This window comes from Archocentrus centrarchus, chromosome 1 (assembly GCF_007364275.1).
Source record: "Archocentrus centrarchus isolate MPI-CPG fArcCen1 chromosome 1, fArcCen1, whole genome shotgun sequence".
In the NCBI taxonomy this organism is placed as follows: Eukaryota; Metazoa; Chordata; class Actinopteri; order Cichliformes; family Cichlidae; genus Archocentrus; species Archocentrus centrarchus.
This window is the reverse complement of record NC_044346.1, coordinates 38,479,442-38,507,016: the sequence shown is the minus strand read 5'-3', so window position 1 is coordinate 38,507,016 and position 27,575 is coordinate 38,479,442. Positions and strand designations below refer to the sequence as shown.

The 27,575-nt window shown below is 42.5% G+C and overlaps 2 protein-coding genes across 6 annotated transcripts in view; both read left to right on the top strand.

The window, feature by feature from the left end:
* Positions 1–7,584, top strand: part of LOC115788218 (ras and Rab interactor 2) — a 33,576-nt gene extending 25,992 nt beyond the window's left edge. For 2 of the 3 annotated variants that reach the window (XM_030741174.1, XM_030741168.1), the window contains exons 9-13: positions 2,911–2,993; positions 3,089–3,314; positions 3,636–3,767; positions 6,147–6,310; positions 6,578–7,584. In XM_030741174.1, coding sequence (XP_030597034.1) covers positions 2,911–2,993; positions 3,089–3,314; positions 3,636–3,767; positions 6,147–6,310; positions 6,578–6,904 — 932 coding nt within the window. In that variant the 3' untranslated portion in view covers positions 6,905–7,584. Of the gene's footprint in view, positions 1–2,910; positions 2,994–3,088; positions 3,315–3,635; positions 3,768–6,146; positions 6,349–6,577 lie in introns of all 3 variants that reach the window. The other variant, XM_030741183.1, reaches the window with a different exon arrangement.
* A 7,318-nt stretch (positions 7,585–14,902) lies between these two features.
* On the top strand, positions 14,903–27,514 carry LOC115785401 (NACHT, LRR and PYD domains-containing protein 12-like). 3 transcript variants are annotated; one of them, XM_030736989.1, is made up of 11 exons: positions 14,903–14,998; positions 15,116–15,308; positions 17,197–17,454; positions 17,560–18,814; positions 19,808–20,152; positions 21,222–21,389; positions 23,157–23,327; positions 23,444–23,656; positions 23,754–23,927; positions 25,005–25,178; positions 26,543–27,514. In XM_030736989.1, the coding sequence occupies exons 3-11, from the start codon at positions 17,214–17,216 to the stop codon at positions 26,556–26,558; spliced, it is 2,757 nt and encodes a 918-aa protein (XP_030592849.1). In that variant the 5' UTR covers positions 14,903–14,998; positions 15,116–15,308; positions 17,197–17,213; the 3' UTR covers positions 26,559–27,514. The 3 variants fall into 3 exon arrangements, with proteins under 3 accessions (XP_030592849.1, XP_030592841.1, XP_030592834.1); XM_030736981.1 differs by having other exon boundaries at positions 15,116–15,291; positions 17,197–18,814; XM_030736974.1 differs by having other exon boundaries at positions 17,197–18,814.
* Positions 27,515–27,575: the final 61 nt, after the last annotated feature.

Sequence of the window (27,575 nt, the reverse complement as noted above, 5' to 3'; positions counted from 1 at the left end):
TTGCTGTATTGCTGCGTATGTTTAAGATCCAAAGGGATCCATCCATCTATTGGATATTTTAAAAAAGTGTTAATTTTCCACTTTCTAGGACATCTGAAAAAATAGTTTGCACATATGACAAACTCTCTGAAAGGGACGTTTTATTCCAATCAGGCCGGCTTTGCATGAATATGTAAGCATGTCTTTGCACACATCTCACATCCCCTTGTTCATTGTAAACAATAACAGCAAAGCCTTGTTCGGGGACAGAAATGATCCTTTAACAGAGTGCACATAAACCATCTGACGCTCACAAAGGTTCCCTTTGGAGAGGAGAACTAATGTAAACATGTTTAATACAGCAGGCAGATTTATGTCCAGTAGCAGAAGTTTGCAGGAGAGAAATCTATAAACTTTGGCTACCCAGATAGAACTGATGGCTGGCCCGAGTGTTTCCTGTGGGCCACATTCGGCCTTGGCTGAGGCCTTTGCATCAGGGTGACTCTGGCACAAAGTGTTTACAGAGATCCTGAGGATGGCCGTTATGCTACAGCAGAAAACATGCTGACTCTGGACCTCCGGGGTTCACAGGAACAAGAAGACCTTGAGGTGTGAAGTTGTTTTTAGCGATTGCAACACTTGAAATATTGTTGCGAGCAGAAGGATCGGCTCACAGAGGGAGGCTCTTTGACTCACCTCAGCTCGTAAGTAAACAGGGAGACTGTGAATGACGAGGAAAGGCAGGCTGTAAATCAGTAACCGCGAAATTTCAAATGTGTTTCCGGTGTTCCCGTAGATGTAGGTGTGCATGTTTGCCTGAAGCCGTTGAGCTTTTGAGATAAAACCTAACAACATATCAGGAAGTCAGGAGGTCCAGTCGTCTCACTGTGTACACAAAGATTTGACGGACTGATCCAGACGGACGGGCCTTCCCCCGTTTTCATGACTCCAGATTTATTGCTGTAAGCAGGGTGCAGCAAAGAACTGCCAAACTCAGGTGACCCGCAGCACTTGGCTCTCGTACAGAGCGAGCAGGATAATTGGGAAGTATCTTAGGTGGAACGCAGTCATCCTGTTCTCCTGTGTTCTCCACAGCAGCGGGATTCCTGTGCGTGCATGCACTGTACTTTGTTCTGCATAAATCATTGCATAAGTCTGGCATAAACAGTGCCTGGAGGCTGGGGTTGCCTGTGCTGCGTGAATATTTGTGTCAGAGAACAATGAACACACGATTGTGTGAATGCAGCATGCTGGGCATAGCTGAGGAAATGGTTTGAAGCCTGTGGACGTGGCTCAGAGGTACAGATGGAGCCATTGTTTCTACACTCATGTAGCGTCTGGATCCAGGTTGGTTTAAAGCTCAGACTGTCTGCCGCTCTCCTCCTGCATGCAGCGCGGTTATTAAAAAGCTTGTGAAGGAACTTGAGCTGAAATAAACATAAAAAGTAGAAATCAGGAGAAAAACTTGATGAAACTATATACTTTACACATTAATTAAAATAAAATACAAATACAGAGGACAGCCTGAAGAGGCTTTGGTGAACATGTGTTGTGTTTGTATTGTAACGTCTACATTTCAATAATATTTGAAGAGACTAAAACTAAACAGTCAGACATTCATAAAAACAACAAAACAGAAACCAAAGCAAAAGTGAAGCTAAACTGAATGAAATCAGACTAAAAACTGATGATTTTCGGTTTATTATTGAAGGCTCGTTACCTCAGAGAACAAAGTGCCCTGAGACGCCTGTTATTTGGTGCTATATTAATAAAATTGAAAACAAGTAATTCTGTAGTTATAAATTCAGACGCCGTTACAGGGTACATTAGCTGTCTGTGGGTAACTGGATTATTTTGTGGTTTGCTGCATGGCAGAATTAGTTATTAAGTTATTAGTTGTTAATTATTAGTCTGAAAGCAGACTTGGATACAAACTGTCCTTCTGTCATCATTTCCACCTGCACCAGACTGCAGCTGTTCCTGCCTCGTGAGGCTGTTACTTAGTCTCTAATTTACCTTATCTTTATTTATTTATTTATTTGGGGGGGGGGGGGGGGGGGGGGGGGGGTCACTCTGCCCTGATAAACAGACTCAATTATATTTCAAAATTGCCTCCTGACCATAAAACCCAAAACTGGTTATTTGGGCCCCACAGTCATGAAACTGGTAACATGTGAATTAGGAGGCTTTAAAAAAGAAACTCAGTTCAAAATAAAAAGGTTAAAGGGTTCAAGGGTTAAGATGACTGGATTAAGGTCAACATGTAGAAATAATTTGAAAAATTGTTGATTTAAAGAGACTGAGAGACATTTGCAACACATCAGCTCAAATTATCATATTTTTATTTCTCAGAGGTTTCTGACTGAATATGATTATAAATAAATAAATACAAGATTAAATCCTAGTTTCGTTTTGAATAGTATAAATAAAAAGACAAAGGCAGCTGAAACCGCTGTGATGTCATACTCACATTCAGCCTCCTTTCACTGCAGGTCGCTGCTCTCGGTTTAACTTTGATTCAGATTAAAAGCATTCGGTCTTTAAAGACGACACACTCGGATCATTTAAGCCTGATAACTAAATCTTAGCCTGACTTTGAGCCATATTTGAGGAAGGTGTCCAGTAATGTGTCGTGTTTCTCCTTCAAATGTACGAAATTTGGAAGTTTAAGGGTTTGAGTGTGTTTGAGCTGTGTGTGTGTGTGTGTGTGTGCTGAAGCGCGCTGACTGTTTAGCATGTGATGTTTACTAATCCAGTAAATCTCCACCTTTATTCCCAGTAACTGCAGCGTTCATGAGACTTACAGTAACTGATGGAGTTTTAGTATCATTTCACAGTGACGCACGCTATGTGTTTACTTAATGAATTAATAATTTCTTTATCTATACTGGTTACTCATAAACGTGTGTGTGTGTGTGTGTGTCTCCACAGACCAGGTGTTGGAGAAGGCGATGCACAAATGTGTCTTAAAGCCTCTGAAGAGCGTGATTGAGACAGCTTTACACGACTTCCAGGTGAACATCTTCCCAGAAATATTGTCCTCATAAACGCGGAGACGGGTGATGCTAAAGATGAAGACATCAGTGATGTGTCGTGTCTCTCGTTGCAGGTGAGCAGTGGAGCTTGGCAGCAGCTGAGGGAAAACCTGGCCCTGGCTAAGACCAAGAAGCCCGAGGAGCTCGGGGTGGACGGCGCCGTGCCCCCTGACGCCGTGGCCATAGAGAAAATCCGCCAGAAGCTCCTGAACATGAGGAAGATGTACTCCCCCGAGAAGAAGGTGTCGCTGCTGCTGCGAGTGTGTAAGCTCATCTACACCATCATGCAGGATAACTCAGGTATGGGAAAGTCTCATTTTTCTCTCTCAGTTTCCTCCGATTGTTCCCAGCAGTGATCGTTCCTTCCTCTGCCTGACCTGTGTGACCACCACCCACTTTATTATAGTCTTAAATGTGAAAAGCATTTTTTTAACTAAAATAAAGTCAGCTGCTTTCACACAGTTCTGTGTTTTTATTGTAATACCTGTACTGATCTGCCTAAATCGCCCTCCATACACGGTTATTAAAAAGACTAAAACAAAAAGTAAAAGAAGACAAGCCCATGCTAACTCTGACCACCACACCTACACGCCTCTCTGCTCTCCATCTGTTTCCTTCCAGGGAGGATGTACGGTGCCGACGACTTCCTGCCCATGCTGACTTACGTGGTGGCTCAGTGCGACACGCCGCAGCTGGACACAGAGATCCAGTACATGATGGAGCTGCTGGATCCATCCCTGCTCCAAGGAGAGGGTACGTCCTCCTGCCGGTGTGCAGTAGCACCCAATACGCAGCACGTTAGCACCTTACAGAAGCAGTCACTGTCTGAGGATGCTGTGACATCACAGTGACATTACAGTCAGACTGACCCGACTGTGACGTGACACAGATGTGATTGAAGTTTCAGCTTTAATTCAGGAGGTTCAACAAAATCATCGCATTTACTGCGCAGGATTTACAGGTGTTCAGAGGCTCAAAGGTAATTGGACAATTACCTGACAGGCAGTTTCATGGCCAGGTGAGGCCTGTTCCCTCGTTATTCCAGGACAAATGAAGCCGATTAAAGATCTGATTCCAAGTGTTGCTCTTGCATTTGGAAGCTGCTCAGTAGAGACTGAAGACCTCGCCTTAAGGTTATTTGGATGTTTCCTTCTTGAGGTGGGGCCGTTAAAGGAGGTCCACCCCATCCTGTGACCTGGTCAGAGGAAGGGTCGCTCATTTTAACTGTGTGTGAACAGGAAGCTTCATGTTTAATGGATGGAGATGGAGATTACGATTAGGTGGAAGCCGGAGCGGTTTGCTGTCACAGCTGATAGTGTGAGGATGCTGCAGGGATATTTTTGATCATTCGTCTCCTGCTGTTTCTTAAAGCTGCTGCATGTAGTGATGAGCCTTCACAGGTTTATAAGTAAACTCTGCTGTTTCCTTTAAGAACACTGCACCTTGTACAGCCTCGTTTTCCTCACTGCTCTGGTTTTACAGCTTTAATGTTGTGCAGCAGGAGCAAACTTGGAGCTGTTTTCTGCTCAGAAACCTCCAACAAACTGCAGGAAGAAGCTGTAAACATAATGAAGGATTTAGTAGGTAATAATCCAGAGACGACAGCAACAACAAGAAAGACGGCAGCTTCAGGTCAGTCAGGTTTATGGTGGGTCACACCTTTATCAGTGGTGTTCATGACAGGAGATGACGAGCTTTCAGCTGTAAAATGTTGCTCATTGTTTGCCTGAAGAATGAGTGCATTGCCTTCATCTTTGTGTTCATTGTGTAAGAGCCAGGGTTGGTTAGTTTGTGCCTAACCACAGCAGGTTGGTGACTCTCAAACAGCCACGTGGTGACACCTAAAATCAACCTATCAGCAGATATTTGTGTCTGAAACTGAGATGATACTCCACTTGTTCACCCTAAAAATCTTCATGTTTGAGTAATTGAAAGCCCGGAGAATAAACCGGGTTTTTATCTTCGATGCTACACTGTTGCAGTTTCAGGAGTGGACAGTTTTGGCTGCACAGGACTAACAGTAAATAAATAAAATACACCTGGTGCTATTTTTAGTGATGCTTTTTTTTTTTTTGCTCATATTCTGAGATGCTCTGAAAAAAGCTGCATCCTGTTAGAGACTCAAACATTGATTCAAGTGAAAGCAGTCAGGCCTCGAGTGTCCAGCCTCACCTGGTGTATTCCTGCTGTTACACATCATCAGGTGACCCTTAACCCAGCCCCATTTCATTTTTTTACCCCTCATCTTTTTTTAGTGCACTGTCAGCATCCTTCCAGGCGGGTGGGCAGTTTTCGACTTTGTGATCGTGATCACTCGAGAATGATGTGACCCAGGATGTTTGAATTCAGTCAGTAACCCATCTGAGAAGTGACAAAGGCTAAAAGAGAAACCGCTGCATGAAGCAACAGAAATATCTATGAGTAATGTTTGTAACTAAAAGCATGTCACTGGCTATTGTGTAACTCTACTGCTTTTTATTGTTTGAGGGAGTAAAACATGATTATCTACACGTCACTGCTGTTGATTGGAAAATATTCGTCTGCCCGGCAGCCATATTTTTGGGGGGAACTGGGCGTGTCCAGGGTGTACCAAAGTTCACTCACAGACAAATATTAAAATGCAGCGTAAAGACTGTCCAGCAGTTGGTGTCTGAAGTCATTTAACTTTGTTTCATCTTTTCAAAGCCGCTCGGTCTGTATTTTACCTTCAGCATCCAGCACGTGGCTGCTGAAGCTCTCTGAAAGCTCGTCGGGGTCTGTTACAGTGACCCTCTCAGCTGAGTCGAGTTTACCTCGAAGGTTCATTGAACCTGAAAAATGCACAGGAAGGAAAAGTCCTCAAAGCGAGGAAATGCCAGTGTTTGATTTTAATGGGCTGGAAAAAATAAGGATGCTGAACTGTAAACGGAGTGAAATATTTTCCCATCAGTGTCAGCCCGTCCGGCACGTAAACTGAGACTGTTCAGTAATCAGTGATGTGAGTAAATGTGACCTTTTATGCATCAAATCTGATTCATTTCTGGCAGAAAGGAGGAAGTGTCTGAATGTTCTTAATTATTATCAACATCAGCTGGTTTCCCTTCTAGGTAACTGACCTTAACTAACCCTCTTTGTTTTTGCTTCTTACTCCAGGTGGTTACTACCTGACCAGCGCCTACGGAGCCATGTCCCTCATCAAGAACTTCCAGGAGGAGCAGGCGGCCCGGGTGCTGAGCTCCGAGGCCAGGAACACCCTGCACCAGTGGCACCGCCGGCGGACCGCCCAGCGTTCAATGCCGTGTGTGGACGACTTTCAGGTATCACCTGACCTGAGCCGACCTTGACCATCCAGGCAGTGAGTTTAAGTTGTACCAATAAGAGTAAATCCGATCTCGGGCTTTGGAAAAGTGCATGAAAGGCGCTTCCACTAACATCACAGCATGCAGCTCGTGGTAGAAAAGCGCCCCCTAGTGGAACAACTGCATGTAACATCTGTGTAACTGCATGTTTCCTGCCTGCTCTCTGCTTCAGAAATGCTTTTTCACTCATTTACAGATTTTTAAATTGAGCTCTTTTCTCTGTAGAACTATCTCCGCGTCGCACTGCAGGAGCCGGGCGTGGGCTGCACGGCCAAAACGCTGGTCGTCCACCCGTACACCACCACGGAAGAGGTCTGCTCGCTCTGCGCCCACAAGTTCAAGATCCCCGACGCTGAGAACTACGCTCTGTTTTTGGTCACCGAGGAAACCAGCCAGCAGCTCAGCCCAGACACATACCCTCAGCGAATCAAAGCCGAGCTCCACAGCCGGCCGCACGCTCAGGTCTTCCACTTCGTCTACAGGAGGGTGCCCAACCTGAACCTCTGCATCCCCGGCATGGTGCGAAACGGAAACTGTCCTCAGGTTGAATAGCAGAGGGAGAGAAGCTCCTGAAGAGGAGCTCCACGCCGCGGTGTTCTTCTGGTGCTCATTGGTGTTTGCTCTGTGGACGTTTGAGGATGTTTGAAAGGAAAGAGAAGCTGTTGGTATGTTGTAGCAGGCGTGAAATAAGGATGTTTGGTTAGCAAATGATTTTTTTTTATTAAGGACTCTTGAAATGGCTCAAACCTGGCTCATGAAAAAGACAAAGAAATCCAGCTGTGAACTCGGCTGGCCTGTATGTTAGAAAGGAGTTTAGCAGGTTTTAAATGAATGAAGACAAACTGTTGGACACACGTACCATCCTCACATAGATTACTAACGTTTGCCTTAACTACTGCCCCGCGGTGCCTTTAAAACTGTGTGCTACTGACAGCATTCACCCCAGATTAAATCTCCCCCTAAACATTAATTTAATAAGGAAAAATCAGCTTTTGTAAAGTGTATGATTTCTTCTTTTTTTATTGTTCTGCAGTTGCTGGCCAATTGCAGTTTATATTTCTGTGTAGAAATATTTTTATATTCAAATATTTTTCATCCCTAAAGTGACAAAGATTTGTTTTCTGAATATTTCTGTACTGGACTCAATACTGGACTTTATTTATGCCAGATATTTCAACAAAGTCCATTTAAATCAACTGTTTTATTGTATGTTTATTAAAAAAAAAAAAAGCTCAAAGCTGAATATGTATATATATAAAATACTCTTTAAACAAAGCCGCCTGCTGTACTTCATCTTTCTACAATTCAGAGGCACAACAACAGGAAGGAACTATGGAAGATTTTACTGCAGCTATAAGATACAATCCACACAAAATCCTGCAAAATGCACCATTAGTTACGTTTTCATCCACATATTGTAGAATAAATGAATTCTTAGGACCTCCTGAGGGTGTGTGTGTGTGTGTGTGTGTGTGTGTGTGTGTGAGAGAGCCTTTAATGCACAGTCAGCACGTCTGTGATGAACAACACTCACACACACACACGTTGGACAGCTGAAGTGAAACATGGTGCCAAACTCCATGAATCTGGTGGACTTGCCAGGTAAGTTTGGCAGTATGCCAGCGCAGAAAGCCTGTGTGCTTTTACAGCTTTATGCATCACTGTAGTGCACTTTAACCTCGCTCTGAACACTTGTGCAAAGCAATCAGCTTTTAAATTAGCCGGCATCTAATTTGCTAGTTTGACGTGCTGCACGACTTCAGTCGAGGCCGTTCATTTATGCAACGCGTTTAAACTCAACAGATGCTGACCAACCTCCCGCCCAGCAGCAACAGTGAAAAACTAACCAATCAGAACTAGTCTCTGGAGCTTGAAAAAGGGCAACTGGACTTCTTTTTGTTTCTCAAAGACGTTCCACCTCTTCTTCACCCTAAAAATCAGCAAGCATGTCATCCCAGTATACTTCAAACCCAGTTGGACTCTAAGGCAAAAACTGGTCCATCCCAAGGTTAAACCCCTCAAACACAAGATCAGCAACATGCTGTCCAGTGCAGTGAAGCGTGCTCGGACCTCTACGTTGGAGAAACCAAACCGCCTCTTCACAAATGATGGCACAACATAGAAGAGCCACCTCGACAGGACAAGACTCAGCTGTTAATCTGCATCTGAAGGTCAAAGGTCACTCTTTGAGGATGCCAGTGTTCACATTTTGGACCGGGAAGACAGATGTTTGAAAGAGGAGTAAAAGCAGCATCTATGTCCACTGTGAACAACCATCAGTGAACAGAGGAGGTGGATTACAGTAAGCAACATCTGTAGCATCTGTAAAGCTTTTGGGTTTGACACACAGACATACATGTCTGCGACAGTTATTATGAATGAGGAAACTTTCCACACAGGCCAAAAGGATTTTTATATCAGGCTGTAAACATTTTCACATGGGAGCCTCAAGTGGACATTAGAGGAACTGCAGTTTTTAGCTCTTCCTGGAGGTTATTTTGGTGGATCACCTCATATTCCAGCTCCAGATGTTGGCGCCTGTCATAGAAAAGATTTGTTTGTGTACATAATTCATAATTCAAGCACCCACTGCTGGAATTGAGTTCAATAAGACTACAGACTATTTGAGTAATTCACCTGGAGAATCGTTAATGTGATGCTGCCTTTTATTCAATTTTCTGGTGGGTTGTCTATCTTTCCTTTGGATTAACAGCACTGGGCTCCACACTGACCCTCTGCCAACCATTTAAAGCACTCCAGAACAACAAAGCTATATATTCACAATGGCATATACCTAAATGCATATAATTATATTACAATACATAATGTTTCTGAGTGAAAAACTTCCTGGAACTGTTAGTGAGACATTAAGCTTCAAACGAGTTGTTCTTGACCCCAGTCCGTTGTGATTCCCGCCTCTCGCTTTGGAACATGGGTTCAATTAAAGGTCCTCAAAGCCACAAGTATGGCCTCTGTAATAAATACCGAAAAACAAAGGAGTGTTTAGAGGGGGAAGCAAGAAAAAGGGACCAGAAACAACTGTTTGATTGTGGCTTTTTGCTATTTGATCGGTGAGCACTAAGGAGAAGGGATCAGATAAAGGTTCTGGGGAGGTGATGGAGCAGCTCTATGACATAACTAAACAATACAGCAGGTCTTTGTGTACTGTAGGTTGAAGTAATTTAGCAAAGATTAAAGAAGATGAATGGTTATATTGGCTCCAAACAGTCTGCTTTATGCTGAGGCCAGAGGATCATTTATTGGAGACTAAAGCATATGATCGTGTGCCATGTTGGAAAAGAAAGCTTTGTAACACGGGACACTGTAAAAGCCTGCCTCATACACTACACAGGTTCAACCTGCATGTACAACTTACATGCACAGATTCCTCCAAGTAGACCCAAAATTTCTCAATTCCTAAATAAAACGTTCTCTCCTATAATTTTAATACCTCAAAACCCAAAGAAGATGAAGTGTTGAGGCTTCAACCAGAACTGGCAGATTACTGACAAAGAGGACTAAAACCAGAGTATGGAGTTAATTTCCTACCAAAAGATTGCACACAAAGAAAACATGCTGCACAGGAAGCCTGTACAGGGCGTACCCTGCCTCTTGCCCCATGACAGCTGGGATATCCCCACCCCAAAGAGGATAAATGGAAGAGGATGGAGGTCACAGTAAGCCAAGGGCCATTTTCTTAGACGTCTACAGGACTTCTTTTTGTAACCAGATGAGTTGCCCCTTGTTGGCTCTTTATGTCCGTCTTATACTTTCACTTTTTGAACAACCAGCACAGAAACAAACAACACTGTTTATCTGAGCTGCACATCAGTTTAATTTCAGTTGTGAAAAGCTCCAAAAAACAGAAGAGAGCTCTGCTAATGTAATCAGAGAAACATGGACAATCCTTTGAGTTTCTACCTGGAAGCTTCTTTTCAATTGGCTGCTGGTTAGCATCATTAACCCTCTACAGTACTTCCAGAGGGAGACTTATAGGCTTGGGCTTAGGGCACCTTAGGTAAGGTAAGGTAACCCAAACACTCAAAAAAAGTGGTACCACTGCCTTTACTTTGATATACATGGCAGTGGTGACATGCTGGCTGCTTTACAGACTGGACTGCACTGAGAATGGGATGACAAAAAGTGACCACATGCACGTGTATGGATTCAAATCCCAAACTGCACAAAGTGTGTGTAGTTCTGTGCAAAGTCTGTCCAAATCAAAATAGAAAAGCAAGAGAGGGCAAACCAGAGATGGGATATCTCAGAAGTATGAGGAGAAGAGGAAGTAGCAGGGACCCATGGCCCCATTCCTAATCATGATATCTATCATCACAATGGCCAACAATATGTGAGAACAGATAATAATGAATTAGACTTATATAGCACTTTTCAAGGTATTCAAAGATGCTTTACAATTTCATGCACTATTCATTCACACCTCAATCATACTTGGTGGTGGAAGGCTACATTACTAGCCTTCCACCACCGTGCTTCCAATTTGCCATAGGTGCAAATTGGAAGCACGGCTGCCAATTTGCACCTATGGCTTCAAAATATCTTGGGGGGGGTCTGAAATATAAAAAAAATAGTTTTGGCCCAAAGTGAATCAGTAAATGATGTCAAATAATTTTCAGCATGTACCATCACAATGTGTGCAGTACACAAAGGTAATCTCTGTGAGGCAGTGTTAATTTTGCTGACGAAATATTTTCGCCATAGTTTTCGTCAACGACCTTTTTCTCATGATGAAAACGAGACAATAACTAAATAAAAACTACCTAAAATGATAAAAAACCATGACGAAATTAATTGACACTTTCGTCAATGAATAAAAATGAGATGAAAATGCTTGGCGGGGACGAAATCCAATCAGAACTGATTTAATTTTGTGACAGGGCGGGACAAGTTACGAAAACATCCAATCAAACACACAGTTGCACAAATTTGCTCTAAACCCAGGAAAATCAAACTAGCCTGTGATTGGTCGTTCCTTCCAATAGAACTAAGTGATGTAACCAATGTCAGCAGGGAGAAAGAGAAGAGCCGATGTATGGACACATTTGTCCTTTGATGTTGTGACAAACCAAACGATGTGTAAACCATGTGGGGCGACTATCTCGGGTAAAAACACGACAAATCTTAAACAGCATCTGCAAACCAGTCACCCAGATCTCCATGCAAAGGTCAGCATTTTAATGTCATGCAGGGTAAAGTGTTTTTCCCAGTTTGTGTTTAGAGAAAATCTCCACACCGCGGTGGATTAGCCTTTATAATCTTAGTCCTGAACACTGCCCTGTACCTTTCAGAGCGTCCTGCTGTAAAACGCTCGGATTATCTCAGTAAGGTGGTGTTAATGATCAGGTGTGTGGGAAGCAGGTGAAACGCTAATGTTAATATTATTGATAATATTCCATAACTTTTAATAAATGTTTAATTTTGTGTAAGTGTGTATAATGACTAATTCAAGGGAACTGAAGAAAAAGCATTTACATTTTACACCCTTTATATTTTAGACTAAATCGACTGTAGATTTAGTCGACTATATTCTTACCATAATTTATCGACTAAAACTAAAACTATTCAGATACTAAATTATGACTAAAACTAAATTATGTTTTGGTCAAAAGACTGTGACTAAAACTAAATCATAATTTGCTGTCAAAATTAACACTGCTGTGAGGAAAGACAGTGAAAAATGAAGTATTCACAAAGTGTTACACTTGATTCATGTTTATTCATGCAGTCAATCTTGATCTTGCAAGCAGAACTGTGACCTGAATGCATTGTTGTGCCAAACATATTTGCTCTTTCAAGATGAGCTCTACAGGTTCTCTGTAGGCTCCTCTTGTTAGGGTTTGTTAAAAAAATAAATAAATAAAAAAGAGGCACAACTCAGGCTTCTTCAGCTCTCCTTCCAGGTACTCTGAAGAACATTAATGCAGCATCATAAGGCAGCGCTCCAAACACTGTCTCAATTTTGAAACAACCTTCTTAAGGGCGAAAAGTCAAAGGGGTCTTCACAAACATGGTACACACAAGCAAACGCACATCCAGTTCACCTCAGAGCAGTTCAGCGCAAGCAGCTGTCTAAGTCTCGCAATCAGTATCTGCTAATGGACACTTCCTGCAAAATTAACCAAGTCTTTAACAATTTTCTATTAATCAATGTTGTGTTTGATTAACATAGGATACCCACTTTGACCATAGGATTGTAAACTTGTTCATCTGTATATGGATTGAAAATGTTAATCTTTCCATCTGATAGAATTCATTAACACATTCTGTCCATTCTTCTAGAGTGTGTGTGTGTGTGTGTGTGTGTGTGTGGGGGGGGGGGGGTCAGGGAGGAGCCAGACTGTAATTAAGATTTGATACAACAGAGCACTTCGCTCTCAGACTGCTGGCTTACTTGTGGTTCCTCGGATACTTAAGAGTAGAATGGGAGGCAGAGCCTTCAGCTTTCAGGCCCCTCTTCTGTGGAACCAGCTTCCAGCTTGGATTCGGGAGACAGACACCCTCTCTATGTTTAAGATTAGGCTTAAAACTTTCCTTTATGATAAAGCTTATAGTTAGGGCTGGATCAGGTGACCCTGAACCATCCCTTAGTTATGCTGCTATAGGCCTAGTCTGCTGGGGGGTTCACATAATGCACTGTTTCTCATTCACCTTAATTACTTTGTTTATACTCCACTCTGCATTTAATCATTAATTGATATTAATCTCTGGCTCTCTTCCACAGCATGTCTTTCTCTCCCCTCAGCCCAACCGGTCGCGGCAGATGACCCCCCCTCCCTGAGCCTGGTTCTGCTGGAGGTTTCTTCCTGTTAAAAGGGAGTTTTTCCTTTCCACTGTCGCCAAGTGCTTGCTCATAGGGGGTCGTTTTGACTGTTGGGTTTTCTCTGTATTATTGTAGGGTCTTTACCCACAATACAAAGCGCCTTGAGGCGACAGTTTGTTGTGATTTGGCGCTATATAAATAAAATTGAATTGAAATTGAATTGAATTGAATTGAATTGAATTGAATTGAATACAAGTATTTTATGTTGTCAGGTAAAGACTCTGTTACCCAAAGTAAGGGTGGTGAATTTAAAATGTATTTTTTTAATATTAAAAATACAGGGAAGCACGGTGGCGTGCCTCACAGTTAGAATAACATCTAGAGGGCCTGGGTTCGATTCCACCTTGGCCCAGGCCTCTCTGTCTCTGTGTGGAGTTTGCATGTTCTCTCCATGTCTGTTAGCTCTGGTTAATTGGCTACTCTAAATTGCCCATAGGTGTGAGTGTGAAACACTGTCTGTCTCTCTGTGTTGGCCCTGCCACAGGCGGGCGACCTGTACAGGTGTACCCTGGCTCTCGCCCTATGTCAGCTGGGATAGGCTCCAGCCCCTCCACGACCCTGAACAGAATAAGTGGAAGAGGATGGATATTAAAAATACTTTCAATATTTTTATCTATTTCTATCCAATATTGTCTTATTACTGTACAATCACAGAATATATGCCAGTGGTTGGGTTCTGAATTTCCACACTATCTCCAGCACTTGGGCTAAAAAAATCTAAGCAAGCATTTCCAATTAAATTCCCTCCGTGAGTATGAGTTTGTACATTTCCACAATGACATGCAGTAGCTGCACCATTCTTCTTCAGTTATTTCCATTTTACTTTCACATATGAAGTTTAATGTGTTTGTTTGCTTTTAAATTCCTTATATAGCCGTGATATATCACCTATCTCCCCATGTCTTGTTGATTGCTTGTATTGTCTTTGGGTGGGTGTTCTGGAACTCTTTAATTTCCCTGAAAATGATTAATAAAGTTTAATCTAATCTAATCTAATGTTTGTAAAACAGGTTTTCTTTGTGTGCAACCTTTTGGCAGGAAACTAACTCCATACCACAGCTGTTATTTTGAGGTTGTAAGAACAGGTGGGTTCGAGAGAGATGAAGGGATGAGCCAGTGATGTGCCAAAAAGTGTTCGTTCTGTCAATGCGCGATTTCTGGTATTTGCCAAAAAATGATTGGCTGTATTTAAACTGTTTTAAATTGACATTAAAAATGTCTTTTCAGGGAGATCTGGTCAAGGAGGCAGCAGAAATGACAGCAAATATAGGATCAGAGTTCTATAAAGATTGAGTTTATTTACCAATAGAAGCAAAGATCACACACAAAACAAAACAAACCCCACAGAAACATCGGAAAGCCATTTTTGGCACAACACCGACGCCAGAAAGGGCACCGGTTAAATACCACAGGTGAGTGAACAGGTGATGGAGCACAGGTGTCCTGAATCGAGGGGGGAGGATCAAAGGGCCATCTCACTTCCTGTTAATCTGATTGGGGAGAGGCCACTTTCGGGAACACAGCATCGGTATTATGAATTTAAATAAAACAGCAGTAATCAGTATGCTGCTGATTAGTGTGTTAAGGATTTAGGTGAGGACACACACTCAGACAGATGCTATTAAACCACAGCGCCAGCCCGCATGTGTGTACAGGAGCAGCTGGTTGTAGCGACTGAAGATGAAGCCGTCTGCTGTTATAAATTCTCCGCTGCCGCTAGCTTCATGCCAGGAGTCAAAATGGCGGATGCGTGGCCGTAGCACGAAGCTGTGACGTCCCTGAGACCCACAGAGTGGTATTTTGAGGTAGTTAAAACTCATACTGAACTAAACGTGGAATTGTATCTGTTGTTTTGGCCACTTCTGTGACACACGTGCTGAAAATAACCCCAATAAAAACCTCGTGAACTTCATGTTTTTAAGTAAAAGCGCTGGATTAGCTGCGACGCTCCTCGGCGGTGACGCGCACGCCCACGTGACGGCCGGCTGACCGACGCACTGAACGCGGCTCCGCACGAAGTGAAAGTGTTTAGCTGCTGTTGCCTCCTGCACACAATGCTCCCGTGAATACTCCCGTCTCTTCTTCGCGGCAAAGGAAGGTGCTGTGTGTTCCTCGGTAAGTTTGCCACGCTTGTTAATACGTGAATGAACGCATGAATGAGTAAATTAATGTAGGACAAAGTAGCTTTAACGTTCCCGCTTTGCAGACTGACGTTTTTGAAAGCTAAGCAGAGGAAGGCTGTTTACTTTCGCTTTCAGTTCGAGAGCAGCTGAGTTCCAGCGGGTGGATTTCAGGGACACTTCGTTAGAAGCGCATTTATGTTCAAACTGTGGCTGGGTTACGTGTTTTTACTATTTCAGCTAATCGGGTTAAATGTGGTACACTTTCTATAACGGAATGTCAACTTTTGTGTATATTGCGCGTGCGCAGTGTTAAACATACGCTTGCAGTAATTGTTATGCAGGTCAGTGACGCAATAAATACTCACCAGACGGCATTTCTGCTTTCTTCATTAGGCAAACAGTGAGTAAAACACACATTTGAATTTCTGCAGAGTATGACTAACTTTTAAAATTTTAATTTACATTTCGTAAGTACAAACAAACACACAGTAAAGCACCAACATTACAACATATCAAATGAACCAGTATTAGAAAAATAACTTTGACATAGAAGGAAGCTGGAGGCTAGAATATGAGCCTGGTATGAAAATGTGGGTAAAAAGAGTCTTTTCATATACTCTAATGTGTTTTAGGAGCCTCCTGTCTCACGTTGACAGTTTACCCAAAATTCACTTTTAAAATGTCATCCCGTGAATTATCAGAAGGACAGCACGGTGGTGTGGTGGCTCAGCACTGTTGCCTCACACCAAGGAGGTCCTGGGTTTGAATCCACCTTCTGACCGGGGCCTTTCTGTGTGGAGTTTGCATCTCTAGAACTCCGGTTTCCTCCCACAGTCCAAAGACATGCGGGTAGTGGAGTTAGGTTAACTGGTGATTCTAAATTGCCCCATCAGTGGTTCTGTCTCTGTGTTCACCCTGCAACAGGATGGTGACCTGTCCAGGGTGTACCCCAGAGATGAGAGATTAATCTCTCGTCTCAGGTGTGCCTTGCCTCTTGCCCTATGACTGCTGGCTTACGTGTGGTTCCTAGGATACTTAAGAGTAGAATGGGAGGCAGAGCCTTCAGCTTTCAGGCCCCTCTTCTGTGGAACCAGCTCCCAGCTTGGATTCAGGAGACAGACACCCTCTCTATGTTTAAGATTTTTTTTTTTAAGAAAACATTTTCTTAAATGCAAAATATAAATATAACCTAAACTTATGCATATATTAAAATAGCCTTTACTGTCTTTTTGGAAGGCTTTCTTCCATCAGAGTGCTGACACCGTGTCTCCTGGATGAGGTTGGTTTGGTGTTTAAGTGTTAGTGAATAAATGTGTGGTTTTAAGCCTTTTTGTGGTGGCTGCACTGAAGGAAAACGAGCTTATCACTGTTCTCAGAGCCTGTGCTTTGAGCAAAGTTTCCTGCTGCAGAAAACAGACGTTCTGATGGTGCACATGTTAATAATTAATGTTAATAAGAACTCAGTGTCCAACCCAACAGCCTCATGTCAGTGGATCAGAGTTTAACTGGCCCATGTATATTTTTACAGGTCTGGGGAGAAAAAAAAACATTTTAAATGTTAATTAATTTAGTTAATGTTTTATTTACATTTATATTGATCTAAGTCTGCAAAGTGTTTCTGAAGCTTTGCAATAACACTTGCACACCCCACGCCCCCTTTAGACTCACCCCTGCTTGCTGCAGGTCTCCTCCCATATAAAGCAGGATGCAGCCTTTTTATAATAGTTATTTGAGTTACTGGGTGAGTTGTTGCAGCACTGGTATGAAGGTAAGTAATTGTATTAAAAAATCAGCTGATTCTGAAGGGGTGAGGTGGGTGACTGATCTGGTTTTCATGGATTGACCTTGTAGTAACATGTTTCTCACTGACATCTTTTCAGGAACATCTGCCATCGTTATGGATCTCCAGACCTGCCTCAAAACTGCACTGAGGAGTAAATATGAGAGCCTGAATGAGGCTTATTCTGAAAACTCAATACTTCCTTCAAGGCTCTGCTACAGGGAGCTCAACCACAACTACGCAGTCGATGATTTGCACCAGCATGAGTTCAGAAGCCCGGATAACCCTTTTCTAGACACCCCACTCAAAGACGTTTTATCGTGCGCACGTAAACATGACAGCAGAGGAAGAGTACTCATCACTTTAGGAGTGAGCGGGATTGGAAAAACCACAATGGTGCAGAGCTGTGCTCTTGAGTGGGCTAAAGAGAAGGGGTACCACGACATCAGCTTCCTGTTTCCGCTCACTTTCTGGGAGTTAAATCTGCTTAAATACAGACTGAGCCTGACTGAGCTTCTCCAGGTGTTTTACCCTGAACTGAAGGAGTTCGATGCTTCTGTCTTAAATGAAGGTGATGTTTGGTTCATTCTTGATGGACTGGATGACTTTAAAATCCACCTCGACTTTGGCTGCCCAGCTGTGAGTGACGTTTCTGAAGCATCAACCATTGACGGCCTCATCACCAATCTGATCAGGGGAAATTTACTTCCCAAAGCTCGTATATGGCTAACGTCTCCAAATTCAGCTGCAACACGAGTACCTGCCTGTTATTTTCTGAATGAGACGGAGCTGCTGGGGTTCAGCGATGAACAGAAGGAGCAGTGCTTCAGGAGGATCATCGGTGATGATGATCTTGCCATTAAAGCCATCAATCACGTGAAAATATCGAGGAGCCTGGACTTCCTGTGCCGGATACCTCCAGTGTGCACCATCATGGCAGGTGTTTTGAAGGATCATCTAAAGGGAAAAAAGGGGTTTAAAATATATCCCTTGAGTCTAACCCAGATCTACTCTCAGTATTTTGATGCTCTGGATGCTACAAAGCTGGCTATTGTTAACAAGCTGAAAGAATTGGCGCTGTTTCTGGTGGGAGCGGTGAACGTCATGTATGAAGGAGACCTTTCAGCAAGCAACATCGGCCTCAAGGAAGCTTCCGATTTTGCAGAAACATTCCCACTTGTTTTGAGAGAGGAGATGGGGCTGTATGGCACCGCTGTGTTTCGCTTTGGTCACCTGAGCGTTCAGGAGTTCCTCGCCGCTTCTCGTAAACTGGACATCATTAAAGCTTCGGGAAGTAGTTTAAGCTCCAGTATTCAGCATCAAGTGGACAAGGTGGAGAATGGTGAGGAAAACTCTGAGCTCCTACTGCGTTTCACATTTGGCCTCATTAAGGAGCGCCGGCTCTTGTCGTCCAATGATTTGCTCTTTGTCTACATCAAGAAGAAGATTATAGAGACCATTTCGTCCTCCACCTCCGTCATTCTGTTTGACTGCCTGTGGGAGTACGACAGTCGAGCGTTACTGGATGAGGTCAAGTCCTTTCAGAAGAATGGCCTCTCCCTGATCCCCGGGTTCACATCAGTGCACTGGAAAGAAATAATAAAGAGGACCAGAGCTTTTGAAGGGATTCAGGAGACTTTTAAGATGAAGGTGTCAGTAAGCTGTGATGAGAAACTCATCAGGAACCTTCCAGCTGTGTTGAAATCAAGGAAAGCCATGTAAGTTGGTACTCACTGCATTCATTCATTTTTATCCATCCATCCATTTCCTAAACCACTTATCCAGCTAAGGGTCACGGGGGTACTGGATCCCAGCATGAAGCTGCATCCATCATAACAGATGTTGCGTTCATATTTGGATGTTTAAATGTGTTTAAATCAGTCAACTCGCACCATATCACAAAAATGTGTTCCTTTTTAGATAATGCAGTACTTTTAACCTCTCTGAATTAAAGCTGTACTTCAGTGGTTTGCTTTAACCCCTTAACTGGCAGCAAATAAAATCACCTGAAACAACTACATAACACCCTCTGGTTATTATTGGCTCTGAACAACCCATTTCATAGCCTATTAATCGGCCGCGTCTGGTCCGCGGGCCGAATGAAGTGCATTTATATGGCAGGCTAGACCCGCCCATTTTGACTGACACCTCATTCGGCCAATCATGTTAAGAAATGGGTTTCCCAGAGCCAATAATACTCAGAGGGCGTCACGTAGCTTTGTCAGGTGATTTGGTGCAGCCAGTTACATGATTGGCCGAATGACGTGTCAATAAAAATGGGAGGGTCTAGCCTGCCATATAAAAGGGACTACAAACGGCCCGTCACCGGGCCCTTGCCAGTTAAGGGGCTACAGTCCACCGTAGTTGTGTACAGAGCCGTAACTACAGAGTGTTTAATTGTTTGAATAATTAAAGTTACAGTGTGTAACATTTGGGCGCCTGATGTTAGTAGATTACCATCAGCTGAGTTGTGTTTTCTTACCCGTACAATTCAAGTGCATAATTCTCACTACAGTGGCTGCTGTAGGACAAACATGTTATAGTCAACCAAAAGAGGTCAAAAACATTCAATTTAGACCACATTGGTTTGCTAGAAGATGTAATTACACAATAATCGTGTATGTTTGTGTACAATATCCTTTTCAATTAAATAAGTGACTGACTGCACCTTTAAAGACATAACTGTACATATAATATTTTCGTCTTTGCAGGCTGAAATTCTCCAACCTGACTGACAAGAGCTGTCCGGCTTTGGCGGCGGTCCTGAGCACAAGGGAGTCATACCTGAGGAAGCTGGATCTGGGATACAACAGCTTCAGCGACGGCGGAGTCCGGGAACTTGCAGAGGGCCTGAACAGTGAGGACTGCAGGCTGAAAATCCTCAGGCTGCAAGGGTGTGGACTGACCTCAGAGGCCTGTAAATATCTGATCCAATCCCTGATACAAAACCAGAGACTGGAGGAGCTGGATCTCAGCTGCAATGAAATCGGAGATGAGGGACTGAAGTTTCTGTCAATGGGTTTGGGAACATCTCATTGCCAGTTGGAGACACTGAAGTAAGTGTTGGGAGGTTAACTTAAAGTTACTTCTGAAAGTATACGGACCCTTCATATTTTTCTATCTTCATGATGTTAATTTAACATTAAACCCAATCAGAGTTCTCCAAAACAAGGTTTCTCCTCCATAAAGGAACCCCCCAAGGAAAAATGTTCTTCCCCACTTCTAATGTTAAAGGAACACTTTGAAAACACATCGGATCTAAATGGGGAAAAGTCCTGCTGGATATCTACACTAATATGGACTGGGTAATGTGTTAGGAATGAAAGGATCCACATCACTGTATAGCAATTAAAATTATCAACCTACAGAGGCTGAACTCAAAGACACCTAAAAAATGAAGCAGCAGGCTAAAACATTTATTTCACTGCAGCAACTCAAAATGGTGCTTGTATGCATCCCGACGCCAGGGCTCCTAATGAGGCGACGGATGGTGTCCTGGGATCTCCTCCCAGATCTGGACCAGGCTGCAATACTTTCTATTCACATGTGTGTTTCTGAATACGTTTCTACTGCAGGTCTATTTTTAGTCACACGTATGGGTAAAACGTTCGCACTAACACAGTGAAAGCTGAGCGCTCCAGGATTAAACGAAGCATCGATGCAAAAAAAAAAAAAAAAATTGGCATTGAGGCTTTTTTTAAATAATCGAATTATTCAAGTTACTCAGTGAATCGTTGCAGCCTTAGAGACAATAACAGACTGAAGCACAAACAAACAAAAAAAATTGGACTTTTCTAAAACTGTAACAGATTTGTTTTTTTCTAACTTTTTCATAAATAAAAATGGTTGTTTTTGGATCTGGATCACAAGTTGATTTTTCTGTTTTTTGTTATGTTTTTAAAACATTAATAGAAATCTTGGTGAAAAATAAGAAATCAAGTAATATTTTAAGGAGTGACAGTAGTAATGTGTAATGGTGCTCCTTTTACTCACAGCTTTGCACATAAAATGATAAAGTTACACTAGGACCATTCCCCACAGATGAAATTATTCTTAATGTAGAACGTTGCTTCTTGAACACAGTTCTTCATCATCCCTGTTATTTTGTGTTCTTTTTAATAATAGACTGTCACAGTGTAACATCACGCAGTCTGGCTGCTATCATCTGGCCTCAGCTCTGCGGAGGAACCCTGCTTATCTCAGCGTGTTGGATCTGAGCATCAACGTGATTGGAGACGAGGGAGCCAATGAGATCTTTAGCAATTTTGACATATCGCAGCTCACAAAGCTGGAGTAAGTATGGCTTCATCTGCATCTCAGGTCTTTATTTATTTTTTGGTCATGTGCCAAAACACATCAAAGTTGGTGTTATGTGATTAAATATAGACGTACAGTGCTGACATTTGGCTGCAATTCGATGGGTGGATCAAAAATATTATATTAACTCTTGGGGAATTGCCTGAATGTAATCGTTTTACACCTTGTTGTAATTTAATGTAGACTCGGGTAATGCCACACCTTCCTTATGGAGACTTTTTGCACTTGGATGATGTGAAATGTTTTCCTTTACCAATGGAAATAAGAAATTAGAAATAAGTTCTTTGTGCTGCCGTTGAATCACGTTAAAGAGTTACTGCTGATGTCACCTCCAATGTCAAATCCTGATATTGAGGCTTCAAAGTGTTGAATCCAGAAACCAAATTGGTGACATCCATGCACGTAATTTGCGGGGGGGATAGTAGGGTTATGACCCCCCCCCCCCCCCCCCCCCCCAATAATCTGATCCAATCACTATAACCCCCCCCAATAAAGTCACATCATTTTGATTTACAAAAAACATCTTACATGAATAACATGTTGTTTTTCTTTATTCATTATCAATTTTGGGTAAACTACTAGCATGTTTAATCATTTGGTAATGTAACCCCCCCCCCCTCTCCCCACAAAAACTTGGTATCACCCAACAACCTGCTTTCTCTACCAAGCCGTTCACTTGTGGAAGCAGCTGCTGGGCAGCGGGTGTAGTTTGAAAAAAAATGAAGAGCGCCAAAAAGCGGACAACCAACAATTTTTCATTGTTGGTCCACAACACCCCCTTGTAAAAAAGCGGAAAAATCAAAATGAGGTAAATGTAAATGTATTGTTAGCTGATGATTTAATAACTATGCTGCTGTGTATCAGACACACTATGAATACCGGTTCAGGTATTTTAGCTCCGTTAGACCTGGTGCTCCTAATCTGACAATGAGTCAAAGAAAAAGAAGATAAAAGTGGTTATTTGCACACATGCGGCTCAGTACAATACCTGTAATATGTAATAAACTAAACTCATTAAACAAGTATATAGTTTTACTCAAGTGAACACACACATAACATTTTATGTATTTAGTTAGTAATGACTAATATTAGTACTGATAACAGGACTGAAGATGAGTCCCAGAAACACATCAAGTTCAAACCTTTTTCTCTACAGAACGTGTTTAATAGTAAAGATTGCATTAAACTCTCACATGCTCAGTGGAGAACAGACTGCTGAAAATATTTTATTTATTATATTTGGCCAAATTAAAACAGTTTCTTTAAAGGTGGAATGAGGGGCTGCAAAATAAAAACAAAACAGGTTCATGAATGATATTTGTTACTGTTGGAAGAAATGAGAAAAATGTAAGCCTTTTCTTAATTGTTGAAGGTGCAGAGTAAATACAAAGAAAGTTAAATAAATACATAGTAAAAGCATTACAATGTATTTCTAATTAACCCAAAATCTCCTGGATCCTTTTAGAAAAGTAAATGATTTAATAAATAAATAAATAGGCAGAGTGCTTAACCCCCCCCAATGTTGGAGCCAAAGTTACGCCCTTGGTGACATCGCTGTTGTTAGGTCCATCTTTTTCTTTATAACCAGTAATTAAAGCTGAAAATCTTCACATTAAGCCCAGATTTATGATTGGAACTTCATTATGTTTTGCTAGACAGCAAAAAAAGTGTCATCTGCCGCTCGTCAGCATAACTGGGTAGATTTTACTTACCTGGTTTTTCATAACTTCATGTGTTTAACAGGTTGTACCACTGCGGCCTCACAGTGCTGAGCTGTGCGCATATCGGAGAGGCTCTGAAGTCTGAAACGAGCAATCTGGTGGAACTCAATTTGAGCAACAACAGCTTGAAAGATGCTGGGTTTGAATTCATCTGCGAAGGCATGTATGCATGGTCTAGTCTGGAAAAACTCAAGTAAGCATGGCTGACCGAAACAAAGGTCTAAAAATACTGGCAAAGATTATTTTTATTTATGAATGACTGAGTCAGTGGCCTAAACTATGAATCATTTTTGTGGTATTTCTCTTCAGTGTTTCACGATGTGGAATCACAGGTACAGGTTGTAAATACCTGGCATCAGTCCTCTGCTCGGTCTCGCAGCTCTACAACAACTGGATGCAGAATTCGTGGGAGGCGGTGGAGCTGCAAGAGCTGGACGTCAGCATGAACCGCCTCGGAGACAGAGGCGTGAAAGGGATTTCAGCCGGCCTGAAGAATCCTTTGAGCCACCTGAGAAGTCTCAAGTGATTCATTTTTTTGAAACCGACTTCATTGTGATGGCGTGTTTTCAGTTTTATTGAAAGGACAGTTTACTGAAACGTAACTTTTGCTTTGTTTCAGCCTGAGTTACTGCAGCCTGACCGACGACTGCTGTGCAGAGCTCGCGTCCGGACTGGCCTCAAAGGTGAACGTTCTCGGCAAGCTCGACCTGTCTCACAACAACCTTCGAGATAAGGGAGTGAAGAAACTCTGCATGGGACTCAAAACCCCTCAGTGCAGACTCGAGAAGCTGCTGTAAGTTGTTTAACTTTTACACTACGTTTCAAAGAAAACAAATATAAAGTGTGATTGGGAGGTTAATGACCCACACCTGTATTGGCGAGACTGGCTGTCTTTGTTCCCGTGAGATAACGTGTTAGAAATAAGTTCTTTGTGCTGCCGTTGAATCACGTTAAAGAGTTACTGCTGATGTGACCACAGTGAGAACAGACGCCATCCGTTAGCTGGGATATGAGACTTCTTGGCTTTCTGCTGTAACACTCACACAAACACACAATCGGTGCTTTTTACCTTATTGCAGAATTTCCACCACAAGCTTCATAGTACATTTCTGAAGGGCAGTTAATCAGATTTTAATCTGTTACAGTTTTGGCTCTCAGCAGTTATGAAAACAAAACTGCTACAAAGTTCTTGTTTTTCCTTGTTATAGATCAAGTGCAGCTCTTTCCTTTTTGGCTCTTCTTACGAGTCTAAACTCACTGATGGTTCAGCTTCAGTCAAGGTGACTAAAACAGTTTTCTTTAGCAAAATCTGGTGCTGAACTTTGTAGAAAATTAAAATGTATGTAGAGTGTGTTAGAACCAACGATCGCGCAACAGAAGCGATGCTTGATCACTTTATGGATGTTAACTAAAGCAGGCTGCTGCCGCGTTTGTGAGCCCAGCTTTGCATAAAAACCTTCCCTAATCAGTGCCCTCCCACACAGGTTTGTGTCTCCCTGACTTTGTCCTCTCCTCATAAATGAGGTTCATAGGTTGGTGTTTTGATTTGATGTGCATTGCAGACACACTGGTGCAAAATGGGTATTCTACAAAGTGATCTAAAAATGGCACCAATTGTGGAAATGGTCACAATTAAATAACCGTGAAGGGGAGATTGGCCAAATTGAACCCCCTTCATAAAAATCTATTTATTTTTAATGGAGGAGTTGCAGAACTTGTTGATGCATCCAGGTTTGTTCACTCCACTGCACAGATTAGTCTGTATGAGTCTCTTAAGTTTAATAGCCAGCCCAGCCAATTGATAGCCAAATGATGCACCTGTGTACAGCTCAGGTAGCGTGAGCTGTTCTTGATTTGTGTTTGTGTTCAGACTGAGGAGCTGCGGCCTGACCTCGAGGAGCGTTCAGTTCCTGACCTCCGCCCTGAAGTCAAACCCCCTCCATCTGTCAGAGCTGCATCTGATGGGCAACAAGCTGGAGGACTCTGAGATCAGAGTGCTCGCGGAGCTAACGAGGAACCAGAAATACTCACTCAGCACGATAGAGTGAGTACTGAAGAGTTAAAAAAAAAATAGGGCGGGTGTTGTTTCTGCTTCACTTCTCCTTCTGCCTTGTTGAATATTCATTATAGAAGCAAGAAAATAGGTGTCAGGCCTCCTGTAAGTATTGTAACATTAGAAGGAAACTCAGTCACTCTTTATAACACCACAGACAGTACTGTGCAGTAGAATATTAGACTTTAAAACCTGGGCCCTATTTTTTTCTTTTCATCTTTGTGTCTAAGTTACTAAAAAGGACAAATGCTTGGAATTCATCCAAACATTTCTAAATATTCCTATAATATAACCAACAACAGCAACAGTGTAAACCCTTGAAGGAACTCCACAGATTATCCAGATTATAAGTCTCTTGCAGGATTGCATTAAGACAGCAGCGTGAACGTTGGGTAGGGTTCACACACAAATATCACTTTCTTCAATGGGGAAGATGACGGAAGAGTCGGGTCTGTTGGTTCATGTTGATTCAAATCCTCAAAATATCCTGAGAAAGTGAAGCTGCTTGTGCTGTTTGGAGAACTTTGCCATTGCAGTGAGTAACCACCACTGGAGCCCTGTTCTCTTCACCCATGTGTCTGTCACATATTCAGGGTGAACCATCTGTGAAGAGAACAGGGCTCCAGTGGTGGACCTGCCAGTTGACAGTTTGGTCTGAAACAAGCATACAAGTAGCCCCACTGCAGGTCATTTTCTGGCCTCTGGAAGTGTTCCTCCTCCAGGAAGGAGAAGGTGCTGGTCCTGCTGCTATGTTGATGCCCCTCTTCACCCCTGTCCAGCTCTCCCTGTGTAACAGCCCATCTCTCTGTGTGTCCTTCGCACACTTGAGACTGTGCTGGGAGATGCAGGAAACCTTCCCGTGATGACACGTTATGGATGTGACATCCTGGAGGAGCTGGACTACCTGTGCAGCCTGAGTGGGCTGCACTTACTGTCTCATGCTACGAGCAGTGACAAGGACACTAATAACAAGAAGCAGAACCAGAAAAACATTAAGTCAGGAGGAATACAGAGAGGCCACCATCTGTTCAACCATTCCCTTTTTGGGGGTTTCTTGTTTTTGCCTCTCCACTGCGCCTGCTGTCACTTTCATTTGCACCAAAGTGGCTGAAATGGATTCCTGCTTCCTAACTGGACTGACTGATATCCCTGAAGTTTAACTGACTCCGTTACACTGTGGTGATTGAGTGTTCCCAGTTAATTATTACCCTGAAAATGGGACCCAGGTTTAAAAATACAGGACTGTCCTTCAACTAGCTTCCTTCTGAAGACCTTTGATCTGTTCACTATTCAAATGAAAGGTTGCTGTCTTTATTCCAAGCAGTCATGTGCTTTGTTTCTATTTTATCTTCCAGTGTCTCAGTGGACTGAAGAAGTCGCAGTGACACCGATGGCTCTGTCTTCGCAAGCGCTTATTTGCACATAAATTAGATGGTGCCACATGTTTCTGTACAGTTTGACTTTCTAATGTTTTTTTATTTCTTACCTCTTTGTGTATATATGTTGTTTTTTTTGTTTTTTGTTTTTTCCCTTATTTCTGGACCACAGAACAATTTCCTCTGCCTCACAGATCCCAGTAAGTGAACTGTGGGCCATATTACTAATGCTGAGATTTGGTATCCATTTATTTTGTGAATGACAGCTATATTTTATTTAAATGTGAAGTTCAGAGCCAAGTAAAAACAGTGAATGTAAAAAGCAAGCTAACGTTTATGACAGGCTTCATAATCTGCAGCATTCTCCTTTTTCTTTCAGTAACATTTAAGCTGTTAAAATGTTGCTGTTTCTGTCTGGTAATCATTTGGGTGTCAGTGGAGATCCATCTGTCAGCTGGTGCAATGCATTTTCAGACCAACAAAAATGGGATAATTATTTTTATATTACATTTCTAAACCAGAGTTACATACATAATTTACACATAACAGTGAAACATTACAAGATCTGGTAAAATGAGAGAAGAAATTAAAAGAAGAGTGATAATAGTAAAACATTATGACATTATGTTGTATAAAAGCCAGTCTGTACAGGTGGGTTTCCATCATTTCACTGTTACTGGCTGTTTCCCAGCGTTTCTCTAAAACTGTAGCTGCTGACACTTAATCTCAGGTGCAGCCTTCACTGCCTTTCTTCACAGCTGTTCAGACTGTAGATGTGTATCCTACAATGTGGGACATTTTCTCTGGATTCGGGGCGGCTGATAAGGGATCGATGAAACCCGGTCACCCCGGTCACTGTTTACATATCCATGCAGTCTTATCTGTTAATGTGACGTTTCAGTAGAAACGACCTCATCATAACCACACAATAAAACGCCTCTTTTGCACCAAGCAGTGCGGTGTGCTGTGCGCGGTCATTTTTCTGTTGAAGCGGTGCGCCATCTGGCGGCTC

Excerpts from the sequence above, each read along its gene's own strand:
- LOC115785401 (XM_030736981.1), top strand. The coding sequence starts at position 17,214 with ATGGATCTCCAGACCTGCCTCAAAACTGCACTGAGGAGTAAATATGAG. Across the intron at positions 21,390-23,156 it reads TCGCAGCTCACAAAGCTGGA|GTTGTACCACTGCGGCCTCA; the intron begins GTAAGTATGGCT and ends TGTGTTTAACAG. Across the intron at positions 23,928-25,004 it reads TGCAGACTCGAGAAGCTGCT|ACTGAGGAGCTGCGGCCTGA; the intron begins GTAAGTTGTTTA and ends GTTTGTGTTCAG.